General features: G+C 51.3%; 1 protein-coding gene across 1 annotated transcript; it reads left to right on the top strand.

Annotated features, from left to right (window-relative positions):
• Positions 1 to 7,072: 7,072 nt before the first annotated feature.
• Positions 7,073 to 8,038, top strand: LOC147412417 (olfactory receptor 14C36-like). The gene has a single exon (XM_086481407.1). The coding sequence runs from the start codon at positions 7,073 to 7,075 to the stop codon at positions 8,036 to 8,038; it is 966 nt and encodes a 321-aa protein (XP_086337533.1).
• The last annotated feature ends 8,888 nt before the right edge of the window (positions 8,039 to 16,926 follow it).

Here is a 16,926-nt window from a genome sequence, read left to right as displayed (position 1 = left end):
ATGCAGGGGAACGCAGCAGCGGAACCACAGCCTCTGGCCAAAGAGCCTGAGGTTCTTCCACCAGCACACCCAAAACCGCTCCCTCCGGCCAAAGAGCCAAAACTCTGCCACTGGCACACCCAAAACAAAGGGGGAAGCCAACCCTAGTGCAGATTGCGAACTGGTGCAGGGAAGATCCAGAAGGAGGAAGAAGCCTTCCTCAAAGCCTGAGGTGCTCCTGCAGAACCACTTCATGGCTCTGCAGAATGAGGAGGGACAGAGACAATGCCTTAGAGTTGGGGAAGGCGGATAGATTGGTTCCCTGAATTATAACCAGGGCAACCAAGAAAATGTGTTGGGTAATAGTAGTGGGGGACTCTTTTTTGAGGGGTACTGAGGTGCTTGTTTGCCGACCCGCTGTCTAGAGAGGTTTGGTGTTTACTGGGGGCTGGGATTAGGGATGTCACAGAGAGACTACCAACCTGGTACCTCCCACAGAGCACTCTCCGTTGCTGCTGTTTCCTGTGGGTACCAGTGACACAACCAGAAGCAATCACAAGAGCATCAAGAGGGATTCCAGAGCCCTAGGAGAGGCAGTGAAGGACTCAGAGGCCCAGGTCTTCTTTTCCTCAGTCCTCCCAGTCAAAGGAAAGGAACTTGAAAGAGCCGCCAGCTTCAGGAAAATCCATGAACGGCTGAAGGAATGCTGCCATAACCAGGGCTTTGGCTACTTGGACCACGGGAGTCCCTGTGAGAAGCCTGGTCTCCTGGCGGCTGATGGGGTATATGTCTCAGAGAAGGCGAGAACATCTTTGGACAAAGGCTAGCCCATCTAGGAAGGAGGATTTATGTTAGATTGGCTGGGGGAGGGGATCCTCAATCCATTCCGCTTCGATGCCAGTGCCAGAAATAGATGCCCTGGCCCTGGAGACAGATCGCACACCAGTGAGAGAGCACATCAAGTGTAAGAGAAGGAATTCCAGCCAGCAAGCACTCCAGCCGGGAAGTTGGCTTCAATGGGGGGAGAGGCCACACATAAATGCCTCTGTGCACCTCATGGAGCGTTGGGAACAAACAAGAGGAGTGAGAGGTGTGTGCACATCCACAAGGCTGTGATGTTACAGGCATCACTGAGACGTGGTGGGACAGCTCCTATGACTGGAGTGTAGGAACAGATGGGTGTAGGCTCTTGAGGAAAGACAGGCAGGGGTCCTGGTGGGCAGCAGGATGACCATGAGCCAGCCATGTGCCCTTGTGTGGTACAGAGGGTATGATCTGTTGGCAGTTACAGAGACATGGTGGGACAGCTCACATGACTGGAATGTGGTCATGGATGGCTGTGTCCTTTTCAGGAAAGACAGGCCAACAAGGCGAGGTGGGGGAGTTGCTCTTTACGTGAGAGAGCAACTAGAATGTGTTGAGTTCTGGCCAGGGGTGGATGAGGAGCGAGCTGAGTTTGTGGGTGAGAACGAAGGGACAGGCTAGCATGGGAGATACTGTTGTGGGGGTCTGTTACAGGCCACCTGACCAGGATGAGGAAGTGCATGAGGCCTTGCACAGGCAGCTGGCAGCAGCCTCACAATCACAGGCCCTGGTTCTCATGGGGGTTTTTAACTCCCCAGATATCTACTGGAAGGCCGACACAGCCAGCCATTCACAGTCCAGGAGGTTCCTCCAGTGCATCGATGATAACTTCTTGATACAATTGGTGGATGAGCCAACAAGGAGGGGAGCACTGCTGGATCTCCTCCTCACTAACAAGCCAGGTCTAGTTGAAGCAGTGAAGGTCAAGGGCAGCCTTGGCTGCAGCGACCATGAGATGATGGAGTTCAGGATCTGGTGTGATAGGAACAGAATAGCAAGCAAGATCACAACCTTGGACTTCAGCAGGGGCAGCTTTGGCCTTTTCAAGGAATTGCTTGTTGAAATCCCATAGAACACGGTACTAGAAGGTAAACAGGCCCAAAATAGTCGGTTTATGTTCAAGGACCAGTTCTTCTAAGCTCAAGAGGTGAGCATCCCAGTGGGTAGGAAATCAAGAAAAGGAACAGGAGACCCGCGTGGTTAAACAGGGAACTAATGGTCCAACTCAAGTGGAAGAAGAGAGTCTATAGATCTTGAAAAGGGGAATGGCCACTTGGGAGGACTGTAAGGCTCTTGGAAAGCTAAGGCCCCCTTGGAGTTTAGCCTTGCAAAGAAGGTCAAGGACAGCAGAAAGGGCTTCTTCAAATACACTGCAGATGAAACTAACACCAGAGGCAATGCAGACCCACCTTTGAATGAGGAGGGTGTCCTGGTGACAGAGGTTATAAGGAAGGCGGAGCTACTGAATGCTTCTTTGCCTCTGTCTATACTGCTGGAGACTGTCCTCAGGAGTCCCAGACCCCTGAGGCCCCAGAGGAAGTCAGGAGAATTTGCCTTGGTTGATGAGGACTGGATTAGGGATCAGTTAAGCAAGCTGGACATACATAAATCCATGGGCCCTGAGGGGATGCACCCGCGAGTGCTGAGGGAGCTGGCGGAAGTCATTGCTAGATCACTCTCCATCATCTTTGGTAAGTCGTGGGGAACAGGTGAGGTGCCTCAGGTCTGGAGGAAAGCAAATGTCACTCCAGTCTTCAACAGGGCAAGAAGGAGGACTCGAGTAAGTACAGATCTGTCGCTTCACCTCCATCCCTGGAAGTGTTCAAGATGAGGTTGGAACGAGCCTTGAGCAACTTGGTCCAGTGGAAGTAATCCCGGCCATAGCAGGATGGTTGGAACTCGATGATATTTGAGGTCACTTTGAATCCAAATAATTACGTGATTCTGGGTTTCTATGTTTCCATCATTGACTTGTGCAAAGTCACTGGGCATCAGCAACTCGTGTTTCTCTTCAATGTGGATCCATCTGTTACTTTTGGGAGAACAGAGGTGTCCTTTTCTTTGTTGCACACTTGTTCTTCTCAGTAAGGGGAGGTGATAAGTCTTGGGTCTCCAGATAATGGTGCAGAAATTATATGGTATCTGTGTTCCTGTGTCCTAATGCCTGTGCAATCTGGTGTGGAATTGTGACATCAGAGGAGAGAAGTTGTTGGTGAGGAGATCCTGAGAGATGCCCTGAGGCAGCCAGTCCCTGGGTGTCAGGGTGTGTGGGCAGGTGCCTAGGGTGGTTATCACCTCCCAGTGCCTGGTCTTTGCAGCCTGAAAAGGCAGGTAATCCCGCTCCATGGACACACTGCCTAACAGAAGTGTGCCTTGCCTACTCCAGTGAAACCCATGAGCCACTGTTTGGTGCTGTCAGAAGAGCATGGTTGAGATATGGACCCAAGGCACCTCTGAGGATTCCATGATTGTGACACAGACATAACAATGGAGGACACCATGGTTGGGGTGGGAACCCAAACCACACTTGAGGGCACCAGGGATGAGATAGGGACCCAAGCCCCAACTCACTAGAGGAATCACCCCAGCAGATGTCCAGATGGGCTTGAGATCGAGGAGTGGACCTGACCACTGAAGCCATTGCAGGTGTTATTCAGGAGTGTGACACATGCACCATAGTCAAGTGAGCCAAGCGAGCAAAGCCTCTGTGGTGTGGAGGATGGTGGCTGCGATATCAATCCAGAGAGGCCTCACAGATGGGTTATACCACACTGCCACGAACCTGCCCAGGCAAGCGCCATGTGCTTACTGTGGTGGAAGTGACAACCAGATGGTTGGCAACATGCCCCGTGACCCAAACCACCCCCCAAAACACCATCCTGGGCCTTGAAGAGCAAGTGCTGAGGCACCCCAGAAAGACCTGAGGCTGACAGCAGGATTCGTTCGGAAACACCCTCAGAAGCCCCTGGGCCAGGGAACGTGGCAATGATTGGGTGTGTCACATCCCCTGTCACGCACCAGCCTCCAGAATGATTGACCAAGAGAAGGGACTGTTAAGGACAAGAGTGAGAGCAAAGGGGGCTGGGAAATATAAGGGGTGGGATGCAGCCTGGGCAGAAGCTGTTGCTGAAGATTTTTTGCACAGTGTCAAGGACTGCTCTGTTTCTGACTTTGCCCCACCAGTGAATAGACTGGAGTAGTGAGGATGCAAGAGTTTGGGGGGAGACACAACCAGGCCAATGACCCCAAATGACCATCTCAAACCCCAAGTCTTCTTGCTTTTTACTCTTCCTTTACCCCCGTCCCACTCAGGTTGGACGAGGGAGGTGATCAAGCTGCAGGGTGGTGCCTAATTTCTTCCTGGGGTTAACTCACAACATCTATAAACAAGGAAGAGGTGATGAGGAATGGAAAAGTCCACCGTGAGAAGATAGAGTTGAGGATCCTGAGAAAAGGGAAGAAGGCAAAAAGAGAAAAGACTCTGGCCTGCTGAAGGATCTCCTTGGAAGAATCTCATTGGCTACAGCCCTGCAGAGAAGACGGGTACAGAGCCTTGTTTGATGCTCGAGGATGTTCTTACCATGATCCACAATGGTTCGCCTATGACATGCTGGAGGTCACATAAAGGTGGCAGGAGACTGGCATGGCTGAGAAAGGAGCTGCTGGCTAAAACCAAGCATGAAGGGGAAGCCCAGAAAAGGTGGCGTCTGGCTGCCTTCCAGCCTCCTTGGTTCTGTGATTGTGGGAGGAGTGGGACACTGCAGAGCTCTTGGCAGCACTGCCCTCTTGCCAGGAGCTCCCTTTGTCCCAGGTGGGGAAAGGCAAGGTCAAGGTGGCTCTGATGTTGAGGAAACCTGGGGGTGTTCCATGAAGGCTACAGGTCCTGACCTCCAGCCTCTGGGAAGGGACAACATGTCCCTCTGGTGTTGCTCAGGCCTCTCCTGGGGACAGTCTGATCTGCACGGTGCAATGGCAAGCACAGGTGTGGGACACTGTAGGACATCCTGTGGTGGAGACGCTCAAGGGCTCTGGCAAAATGAAAAGCCCCCAAGAGAGCTGAGGTCTTTCTGCCCTTGGCTAGGGCTGTTGTCTCAATCCCCAAGGCCTACCAGAAGACACCTCAGCCTTATGGCACCAGCACCTCAGAGCCTCCTCAGCCCACCCAGGACAACCCCAGAAGCAGAGGACCTTGGCCCTGCCCTTGGCACTGCACATCCCCACATCACCCTGCCCCAGGAAGAACCCTGAGGAATGGCTGAGGGACAGGGTCTGCCTTGCAGGGGCTGGGGAGTCAGGGCTTGGTCTTTTATCTGGACAAAGCACACCAAGGGTTACTCAGCATCAGAGCCACCTTCACCTTGCCTTTGCATGCCTGTCCTCACTGAATCCTGTTTTGTCCCTTAACCAGCCCCCAGGGAGGCTTTGTAGATAACGTCCCTCAGTGGAACCCATTAGTGCTTCAAGAAACTTCAGAGTTTGCTTCTGACTTTGAATCCTCAAGAGGTTTCCTCAACTTCCCCTCAGTGTCTGGGTTTCACAGACGTGGCATCAAAACCACCAGAGAGATCATAAAAAAAGTTCTTGGGCTGTTGATGTGCGGCTGATCTGGGCTGGGCTCCTGGGACAGAGAGAGCTCCTAGCAAGCAGGCAGAGCTGCAGGGAGACAGCTCTGCCCAGCAGCAGCTGCTCTGCCAAGCGCAGCAGGGCTGAGGGGGCTGCCTGTGGGCACCAAGGAGAAAGGAGCGGGGCAGAGAGAGGTTCAAGGCAGGGGAGAGTGGGAGGATGGCTGAGAGCTCACTGGAGGAGAACTCTTCCCAGCCTCTGACACAGTAAGTCTCTGGGTGCAGGGCAATGTGATGGTGGCTCCTTGCAGGATCTCCTGAATGTGTCCAACCTCTGGGATCTGTCTGTGATGTAGAAGAGGAAGACGGGCTGCAGAGCAGGGCTTCCCTAGTGCAGTGTGAGAGGGACAGGGCATGACGGCTGCCTTCTGGTGGGGATATCTGTGGGGTGTGAAACCCGGTGGGGATGGCTTGAACGTGTGAAGGTGGGTGTGAAGCCAGGGTTGCCCAGGGCTGTCCTTCCAAGCAGTGTCTCTTCACCCAGGGGGCTGCGACCGGGGGCAGGGACTCTGTCATCAGCCAGGTTCAGCAGTCAGCCTGCACAGGGATCTCCTCATAGAGCTGTGGGGAGAAGCTGTGGGTGGAAGGACAGATCCCCAGCAAAGATGCATCTCTACTGACACAGAAAACTCTTCCTTCTGCAGAGAAAAGGGACTGAGAGCAACCAGCATGGGATGTCACCAACGTGGAGGTGCTGTGCTCTGCTGTGTGTGAGAAGGCTTTCCCGAGTGCCAGCTGTCTTCCTCTCCTGTTGCCCATTTGCAGAAGGATCAGGGTATTGCTCTGCATTTTTTTTCTCCAATTCCTGCTGCTCCTTTTCTTCATTGTGGAAGCTCTGGGTTGTGCAGAGTTTTCTGGGAGTGTAACGTATCCCAGATGCATTGGAAATACTGATCCTTGGGGCCTCTGGGCAATTCATTGTGTGGGGCTTGGAAACAAGTGACTTTCCCTTCAGGAGATGCTGGGCACTGTCTTTTGGGAATGTGAGCATCTCCCTGGGGTGAAGAGTTTGAAGTGCCCTTCTCCCCTACTGGTAACTTCAGCAGGGGAGGGTGGGAACCTAGTGACAGCCCCATTCTCCCCCACAGGCACGCTGCTGTTATCATGTGTGGAGAGAGCCTAGAGATGGAAAATGGCTGTCAGAAAGGTTCTGTGTCGGCCGTGAGTGATTCCGACCCAGACTTTGCTGTTCAGGAGAGCAGAGTTGGAAGGGCTGGGTCCCTCCCTGGGCTCTTCCCTCTCAGACACAGCTGGTCTGGGTGCTGACTCCATCACACTGCAATAAATAGGGACAATTGTCACACGGTCAGTGAGACAAATACCTCTCACTGGACTGAAGGCACCCATTGCCAGGAACACCTACCGAATGCACGGGCTGTTTGACACCACTGCAATAGCACAGGTCTGACTTGTCTGGAGCCCATGGGCAGAGCCACTGCTCGTCAATCCTGCACCTACAAAAAGGAACCGACCGATGTTCCTCCAAAAAAAGAAGTCATTTTGTGTGTTTTCTCTGAGAAATAGCATAAAACAGGCTCAGAGAAAACTCTCCTCACTTGTCAATATCTTCTCCTCTTTCAACAGTCTCCCATTCCTGCAGTGAAATAATGTCCAATGGCAGCTCCATCACAGAGTTCCTCCTCTTGAGATTTGGAGACACATGGGAGCTGCAGCTCTTGCACTTCTGCCTCTTCCTGGGCATCTACCTGGCTGCGCTCCTGGGCAATGGACTCATCATCACTGCTGTAGCCTGTGACCCCCACCTCCACTCGCCCATGTACTTCTTCCTCCTCAACCTCTCCCTCATCGACCTGGGCTCCCTCTCCACCACTCTCCCCAAAGCCATGGCCAATTCCCTCTGGAACACCAGGGCCATCTCCTACTCGGGATGTGTTGCACAGTTTTTTCTCTTTGTCTTCTTGATCACAGCAGAGTTTTATCTTCTCACCGTCATGGCCTACGACTGCTACGTTGCCATCTGCAAACCCCTGCACTACGGGACCCTCCTGGGCAGCAGAGCTTGTGTCCACATGGCAGCAGCTGCCTGGGGCACTGCTTTTCCCTATGCTGTGCTGCACACAGCCAATACATTTTCACTGCCCCTCTGCCAGGGCAATGCTGTGGACCAGTTCTTCTGTGAAATCCCCCAGATCCTCAAGCTCTCCTGCTCAGACACCTACCTCAGGGAGGTTGGGGTACTTGTGGTCGGTGTCTGTTTAGCTTTTGGGTGTTTTGTGTTCATTGTGGTGTCCTACGTGCAGATCTTCAGGGCCGTGCTGAGGATCCCCTCGGAGCAGGGACGCCACAAAGCCTTTTCCACCTGCCTCCCTCACCTGGCCGTGGTCTCCCTGTTTGTCAGCACTGGCATGTTTGCCTACCTGAAGCTCCCCTCCATCTCCTCCCCATCCCTGAACCTTCTGCTGGCAGTTCTGTACTCGGTGGTTCCTCCAGCAGTGAACCCCCTCATCTACAGCATGAGGAACCAGGAGCTCAAGGATGCCCTGAGGAAACTGATGACTGGTTGCTTTGCAGAAGCACCAATGAACTGCCCATCTTCCCCTGCATATCACTAGTAATGGAACTCATTACAGGCCCAGCCTCTCTTTGGTGGGTTGTTTGATTTGGTTTCTTTGGGGTTTAGCTTGCTCAGGGAGTATTCTGTCCTCAAAAATGTTGCCATTCTTCATCCTATTTCTATGTCAGTCTCTGCCTGCCTTGTGTGCCTCAGAGACTTTGTGTAAATCAGGAGCTGTGCTGTCTGCGTGTTTAAACCAAATAAAGGACCCTGCACCGACTTGTTTGTCTGAGTTCCTTTCTCCAAGTTCTTTTCTGGAGCTGCAGGGACAGCATCTGTGTGCAGAGGTGGAGGGGGCAGTAGCCACTGGTATTCCTAATACTGCAAAGGCAGCAGTCCCGTGTCTAATAACGTCCCTTGCTTTTTTCCCTGGATTCAGCTGTTGCCCATATCACCCCTGAATAGGTATCAACTGAAACACATACCCACTTCTGGCTTCCCAATTCTGAGACGTGTCACATCTGATGGCCATAATTTAAGTGCTTGGAGACCTCGAGGGTTAACTCCAGTTGGGCCTGCGGCCGCAAATTGTTGACAATCAGGACACATACGCACAATTGCATGAGCATCATTGCAGGAAAAACAAAATAGTTTTTGAAGAGCTCGAGCAGATTGGTAGAAAAATTCATGTGATAATTGGGCTTGTTTGAAGATTTGTGGTGTAGGCGCCGCCCAGGTCAGGGCAGTCAATCTGTCTGCTTCCCAATTCCCTTCTGCTATAGCTCCAGGTCAAGTAGTACGGCCTCGTATATGTAGGACGTAAAAATCACTTACCCGGTTGTTGACCAAACTCCATAATTGTTTAAACAGGGAAAATAACTGCTCATTATTGACATGTTTTAGTGAAGCTTTTTCTATTCTTTGAACAAGCCTGCAAACATACTCTGAGTCAGTGACTATGTTCAAAGGTTCACTCCACCTTTGGAACACCTTAATAACTGCAACCAGTTCTACAATTTGGGACGTTCCTGAGACTGTACGAATCTCCCTCTCCCATTTTAATCCTTCTTTCCAAGCTATCACTGCTCATCCTGATTTTCCTGAGCCATGGGTAAATACTGTGCGCCCAGGTACGGGAACTGGGCTGCGTCGGGGTCGGGCGATGATGTGCTTGTCTTTAAAAGACACGAATAATTTGTGTGACAGTAAATGAATACTGATATTTCCAGTAAAATTCAGCAGCGCAGTTTGAAGGGGTAGACTATTTGCCATTCTCCATCCCAGACAGTCTTTTGTAAATGGTACATAGAGAATTAATACTTCTTGTCCTTGTAATTGTACTGCCCGTTTCCGCCCTTTACAAATTAACATTGCAAACCTCTCTGCCCTGGTTATAATGGTCTTTGTTGGCTGATGTAGCATGAAGATCCGCTCTATGAGGATGAGGGGGTCTGCTTCAGTCTCCACCCATTGTCCTAATAATGCCAAGGGTTGTGACAATGTATTTATAATAAAAAGTTGGAGGCCACGACCCTCCCTTAGTCGGCCCGCTTGCCTTGACTGAATTGCAAGTTCAACAAGGGCTAGAGCTTGTTGCGCTTCCAGTGTTAGACTACGTCGTGAATCCAAGGCAGGGTCACCCTTCAACAACATGAACAAAGGCTGTAAAGTATCATTATTGGTTCCCAGTAATGATTAACCCAATTGACAGCACCTAAGATTTTTGGCAGATCATTTAGCGTTGTGATTTCCCATTTCAAAGCCACCCTCTGGAATTCTATGTTACGTTCCATTATTTTCCACCCCAGGTAGCGCCAAGGGGGTTCCTCTTGTACTTTTTCAGGTGCTACCTGGAGTCCCTAAAACTGTAGGGCCTTCAACGCTTCATTGACCACTTCCTTCTAAATTGTCAACTCAGCCCCCGCAATCAAGATATCGTCCATAGAATGATACACCAGTATCTGCGGGGGCTGTTCACGAACCCCAGAGAGTGTGCCCCTGTAACATACATTTGACAGATAGTAGGGCTGTTCTTCATTCCCTGAGGCAAGACAGTCCAGTGACAGCGTTGTATGGGTGCACTATTGTTAATAGCTGGAACGGAGAAAGCAAAGCGAAAACAATCCTGCTTTGCGAGGGGAATTGTAAAGAAACAATTAGATCCATTACTATTATCGGCCAATTTGATGGAAATATTGTGGGAGAGGGGACTCCGGGTTGTAAGGCTCCCATACTTTCTATCACAGCGTTGATCTGCCTCAGATCATGTAACAAGTGTCATTTCCCAGTCTTTATCTTAATGACAAAGATTGGTGTGTGTGGGAGGACATTCATGAAATAAGGGACATGTGAACAATCCAGCCTTTCCAGAGAATCCGAGCTGGGACGTACCGGAACTGCTGAAAGCGTAAACAACTTGCGGTGCAGGGGGCATGAACATCTTACAGGGGCAGGAGAAGAGACAGCCGCCATTAATGACGCAGTTTTAATTCCTGAAGAAGATGGGTGTGAACATCTGTGAACATGACTTGAACATGACTCGCAATGTGGCCAGTCGGGTTGGACTACGGGCCGTTATTTGCGATGAAGCCAATCAGTATCTATTGGGTGTGGTGGAGGGTTATAAATTGCACTGGAAACACGGAAATAAAGGTTCACTTGTTAGATCACATTGATCGTGTCAGTGTCCTCACGCAGCTCCCGCAGGTGCAGGGAAGGTGTTTTAAGATTTGGTTTTATTTCTCATTACTCCTCTCTGAGTTAATTGGTAATAAATTACATTTCCCTTCAGTCGAGTCTCTTTTGCCCGTGACGGTAAATGCTGAATGATCTCCCTGTCCTTATCTCAACCTTACAAGCCTGTTGTTATTTTTTTTCTCTCCCCTGTCCAGTTAAGGAGGGGAGTGATAGAGTGGCCTTGGTGGGCACCTGGCATTTTGGCCAGGGTCAACCCACCACAGGGGGACACAAAAGCCACAGCTGAGTGCACCAAAGTTATGTTTGCTTTCTTCTGTGGTCATGGGGCACCTGAGAGCTGTCTCTATTGTTGTCAAGGGAACACACGTGGTGGGTCATTCATTCATCCTGGAAGGGACCTCGGCAGGTCTCTAGGCCAAGCTAAACCGTACACAGCTGGAGAAAGAAGAAACAAGCGTGGGCTGTAGGCATGCTGGGCTGTGTTACTTTAAGATAGAGACTCAGATAGACAAACAGAGAGCATGGATCCATCCAGGAACTGGTCTTTCCAGAACAGAATCACAGAACCACTGAGGCTGGAAGGCAGCTAGCTTCCACCTTCTCTGTGCTTAATTCTCACGCCTGATTTTAGTTTGAGAGCTCCTTTCTCATCCATTGCTGCCTCTTTCCACCTTGGTGGGAATTCCTATATGTTGGGTTGGACCATTCTGGGTCATGAAGAGGTGATCCTTGAGCATCAAAACAGCTCACTGAGGAATGCACCTGCCCACAGGCATCCACCAGTCCTAGGTTGACAAAATTGCCATCCCTAACTCTTATACTAACAAGTCTTTACAGTATGAAGTTTTATTACTGTCCTGGTTTGGGCTAAACCAGAACTAATTTTGTGTTAGTGCTTTAACTTTTCAGTTAAGTCTCCTCTAACTAGCGGCATTTTCTGAAACAGGAGCATGTTTTTCCAGACAGTGACTACTCCCAGCAGTGATAAGGCTGAGGGGAGTCAGTACCGAGGAATGGGATGCAGAGAGGCCCTTGCTTATACTTGTTCTTGTAGCGACCAAGGTCACTGCTAGATCTTGTACTGCGTGTTGGGGTGTCGGGTGTGAAAAGGGTCACAAGCACGGAAAAGTTCGCACCTGCTGGGAGGAGCAAACTGGACAGGTGACCCAAACCTGACCAACAAAGTGTCCCACCCCGTATACGACATATTCAGTATAAAGCTGAGAGATCACGAGAGTCAATCTCTCTTCTTCGATGGCCAATGTCTGAGGAGGACTCCGTCTGTTCTTCTGTCGTCGATCCCTGATCCCTGAATCCAGGGCCTGAGTCCAGCTCCTGCATCCTGTCCCTGTCTGCTGCCCAGTCCAGCCTGGGACTGCCCCAGTGCCAGCCCTGCAGTGTGGTGGTGATGTATCGTCATCAGGGTGGGAGGAGTTGGATTTGGTATTGGTTTTGTACATATTGTATATATTTAATTATTTCCTTATTCTTATTAATATATTTTCTTTTATTGTTATTATTTGATTAAAGCTGTTTTAGTTTTCTTTTCCAAGCCATAAAGTCACTCTCTCTTGTTCTCTCTCCTTTTCACTTTTGGGAGGGGAGAGGGGTTAATAGAAAGCGTCTGTTATTTGTTAGTGGCCGGCCCAGCCTCAGACCTTGACAAGTACCTTTCTTAAGATAGCTGTATGTCGCTCCCGTTGTATACTGATTTACCGTGCCTGAGGAAGCAAACTGAAGGCCACCAGCTCGTCACAAGTACCAGAAGAACAGCCCTGCCATGGACAGAAGGACTTTGTTTCTTGGAATTTGTGAGCCGCCCTTCTCTACAGCAGAAGGACCCTGCCTTGTTGGTGGTCACTCCTACTACCCACAGCATCTCCCCACAGCGCCATGGGAACGTCCCAGGGCAGGCTGAGTGCTGACCCTGGCAGGCAGCAGAGTCCCTGACCTGGCACACAGCCCCTGGGGGGCAGGGACCCTGCTCTGCCCTGGGCACCCCTGCCTGCACACACGGATTCACATCCTGCAGACGCCCCCAGGAGAAAGAAGTCATCATGCCCTGTCCCTCTGAAGGTGCAGCAGGCAAGCCCGGTTCTGGAGCACGTCCTTCTCTGCACCGACCATCGAAGGTGCCAGCTTTAGATCTCTCCAGGAACAGCAGCTGCGTTGTCCTACAGCCAGAAACTTACTGTGTCCAGGGCTGTGAGGATGCCTCCCCCAGTGAACACTCCGCTCTCCCTCCCTGCCCGCAGGCAGTGCCCTCAGCCCTGCTGTGCTTCGCACAGGAGCTGCTCCTGGGCAGAGCTGTCTCTCTGCAGCGCTGCCCACTTGCCAGCAGCTCCCTCCACCCCAGGAGCCCAGCCCAGCTCAGCAGCAGGGGAGCAGCCCAAGGCAGCCCTTTCTCTGCCCCCTCTGGGCTCCCTCCAGCTGTCCCTGGGGCTCCAGGGGAACCTGCTCTCAAACAGGCTGAAGTCAGCACTGATGTTCCCTCCCTCAGCTGGGCACAGAGACTGACTGCCAGCTGTGTCATTTCAGCTATCGGAAAAAGAATTGGCCTTGACAGCACCTCTTCTTCTCCCATCAACAGCACACACAGGGTCTTGAACACTCAGTACGAGGATTCCTTATGGCAAGTCAAAACTTGCCTGCTTCCACAGCTGGGGTGCTTCAGCCTAAATGTGCAGCAATGTCTCAGCCAGGGCCACAGGCAGGATGAACTGGAGCCGTTCCTGTGGGAGACAGAGCTGTGACACGGTGGCAGCCAGCTGGTCCTCAAGGACAGCATCCTCCAAGCTCAGCAATAGTCCAGATATCAATTCAATATAAACTTGAAAGGCAAATCAGGGGCACCACAGTGAGTGTTTGCTACTTCAGGAACATTTAAAGGAGAATCAAAGTTACTGTGTGGGCACTGCTGAATTTACTAAGAGCAAGGGAAGACAGATCTGAGATACTCCATGTCCTCTTTGCCTCAGTCTTCCCCAGCAACCTCTGCCTGGCCTCTGACATGAGGCAGGACTCTGGAGGAGAACAGCCACGACTGGGTGGGGATCAAGTCAGGGGTCCCTGAGCAAACACAATCCTTAGCAGGCTATGGGACAGGAGGGACAAGAGCCAAGGGAGCTGAGAGGGCAAACCAATGTCACAGTGAGGTCACTCTCTGTTGTCTTTGAAAGGTCATGGAGATGGGAGGGATTCTCTGATGACTGGCAGCACCCAAAAGCTGCAGGCACCTTTCAAAGATTCCCACAGGAGGAGCAGGGGGAACTAAAGGCTGCGCCCCAGGGCATGTCCACTCAGATCCTATTTCTGGGTATCTGAAAGAGCAGGTGCCTGGATGTACCCAGGGGAGATTGCACCTGGCCATCTTCTTTGCTTTCCATAACGGAAGGACAGGATTGCTGGGTAGAGGGAGAGCGTGGTATCTTTTACCTGGAAGTCAGGAAAGCGTTCAGCATCATCCCCATCTTGTGTCTAAATTGGGATATTATAGTCTGCGCGGGTGGATAAGTAGGTGGGTAAAAAACCAACTGGACTTTCGGGCTCGGAGAGACATGGGCCGTGCGTAGTACTCTACCTGGAGGCATCTAGCTAGTAGGGACCTGCAGGTGTCTGTACCATAACCCGCCCTGTTTAACATGCTATAATGTCCCAGGGGAGAAGAGAGAGTGCTTTTTTATAACATTTGTGGGTGATAGAACATTGACGAACACAGACACTACACTGAAGTTGGGGCTGCAATCCCAAAGTTTCCTTAGACAGGCCAGCAGGATGGGCCAGTAGGAACAGAAGCTAAAGACCTATCCTTGAAGTGGACTAAGGCCCTGCAATGACAGAGGCCAGGGACTGCCTGCGTGGGCAGCGGCTCTGCGGAAGGCTCTGGTGGTCCTTGGGTTTCAACAGGCAAAACATGAGCCATCAGCAAAGGTGGCCAACTGCATCCTGGGCTGTGAGCAGGAGCACAGCCAGTGGAAGGGACTATCTCCCTTTGATCAGCACTTTTGAAACCCCATCCAGATTCCTTCTCTACTTTGTTACCCCCGACGATGACAGAGAGAGATTGGTAAACTGGAGGAAGTTCAGTGGAGGGCCACTGAGGCGGTCATGGCTGGAGCACAAGTGCTGTGAGAAGAGCCTGAGAGCTTGGGTTGTTCAGCCTTGAGAAAGGAAGATCTCGGGTGGACACGCAGCGGCGTGGCTGATTGGAGCTCATGTCTGTGATCCAAGGCACAAGGACAAGAGGCAACGGGCTGAAACCACAAAGGGTCAGACTAGACACAGAGAGAAACTTTTCCACCACGAGGACAGTGCAGTGCTGGAAGCTGTTTCCCAGGGAGTCTGCACCAGCTCTGTGCCAGAAAGGGAGCAAGACTTGCTTAGATAAAGCCCTGACTGATCTGGGCTGGCCCTGCTTTGGGCAGGAGGTAGGTCAAGACACCTGCTGAGGTCCCTTCCAGCCTGAATGAGGCTGTCCTTCCTTCCCCTTTATGTTTTCAGATTCGGGAAAGCTCTCAGGTTCTCCCTGACCACAGGAGTAGTTCATATGAGGTGCTGGGCTGCTTCACAGGTGCCCCCAAACATCCCTGACCACATCTTCTCCCCAACTCAAATTCCTCTATTTTGTTATTCTAGTATCCTCCAAAAAGAACCACCTACCCTTTTAATCTAGAAGCCTGTGACACCTCCCTGCACAGATGGTGGTTGAGGCAAACGCTTCTGCTGTGCCAAATGTTACAGCAGTGGCAACAGCTACCAAAATTTTCCCAGAACAGCCTCCTGGAGAAACTGGCTGCTCATGGCTTGGACGACGATATTCTTTACTGTGGAGCCAACTGGCTGGCTGGCCCAACCTCAAGAGTGATGGTGAATGGAGTTCAATCCAGTTTGCAGCCAGTCACAAGTGGTGTTCCCCAGGGCTCAGTATTGGGACCAGTCTTGTTTAACATCTTTATCGATGATCTGGAGGAGGGGATCAAGTGTTCCTTCAGTAAATTTGCAGAGGACATCAAGTTGATCTGCTGGAGGGTAGGAAGGCTCTGCAGAGGGATCTGGACAGGCTGGATCAATGGGGTGAGGCCAATTGTATGAGGTTCAACAAGGCCAAGTGCCCGAGTCCTGCACTTGGGTCACAAGAGCCTCATGCAGCGCTACAGGCTGGAGGATGAGTGGCTGGAAAGCTGCCTGGGGAAAATGACCTGAAAGATGTCTGTTCACAGTCGGCTGAATGTGGGCCAGCAGTGTGCCCAGGTGAAGGCCAACAGCATCCTGATTGGTATCAGAAGTGGTGTAGCCAGCCGGAGTAGGGGAGTGATCGTGCCCCTCTACTCGGCACCATTGAGGCTGCATCTTGAATACTGTGTGCAGTTTTGGGCCCCTCACTGCAAGACACTGAGGTGCTGGAGCGTGTCCAAAGAAGGGCAACGAAGCTGGTGAAGAGCCTAGAGCACAAGTCCTGTGAGGAGCAGCTGAGGGAAGTGGCGTTGTTTAGCCTGGAGAAAAAGAAGCTGAGGGGAGACCTTATCCCGCTCTACAACTACCTGAGAGGAGGTTCAAGTGAGACGGGGTTCAGTCTCTTCTGCCAAGTGACAAGTCATAGGAGAAGAGGAAGCAGCCTCAAGTTGTGCCAGGGGAGATTTAGATGAGACATTAGGAGAAATTTCTTCACCGCACACATTGTCATGCACACAGCCCCAAGATGAGCTGATGCTGTGGACGTTGCAGTTAAAGAAGAAAAAAAGACGCTGTGGGGCCACTGTGGAATTTAGCAAGAGAAGGTGTGTCCTGGGTTTGGCTAGGATAGGGTGAATTTTCACATGAAGCTGGGAGGGGGCACAGCCAGGCCAGCCAAACTGAAGTAGCAAAGGGCTACTCGATAGCATGCTGATTGTAGAATCATAGAATCATAGAATCATAGAATCATTTTGGTTGGAAAAGACCTCTAATATCATCAGATCCAGCCATTATCCTAACACTACCAAGCTCAACTCTAAACCATGTACCTAAGCACCACATCTATATGTCTTTTGGACACCTCCAGGGATGGTGACTCCAACACCTCCCTGGGCAGCCTGTTCCAGTGTCCAACCACTCTTTCAGGAAAGAAATTTTTCCGTATATCCAATCTAAATCTCCCCTGGCGCAGCTTGAGGCCATGACCTCTTGTCCTGTCATTAGTTACTTGGGAGAAGAGACCAACACCAGCCTCACTGCAACTTCCTTTTAGGTAGTTGTAGAGAGCAATAAGGT

The sequence above is a fragment of the Leptosomus discolor genome, unplaced genomic scaffold, assembly GCF_034619465.1.
Source record: "Leptosomus discolor isolate bLepDis1 unplaced genomic scaffold, bLepDis1.hap2 HAP2_SCAFFOLD_41, whole genome shotgun sequence".
Taxonomy (NCBI): Eukaryota; Metazoa; Chordata; class Aves; order Leptosomiformes; family Leptosomidae; genus Leptosomus; species Leptosomus discolor.
Note: the sequence above shows the minus strand (reverse complement) of the source record. Positions and strands in the feature narration are given on the sequence as shown.

Bases quoted from the DNA above. Each gene is read 5' to 3' on its own strand.
- LOC147412417 (XM_086481407.1), top strand. From the start codon at position 7,073: ATGTCCAATGGCAGCTCCATCACAGAGTTCCTCCTCTTGAGATTTGGA.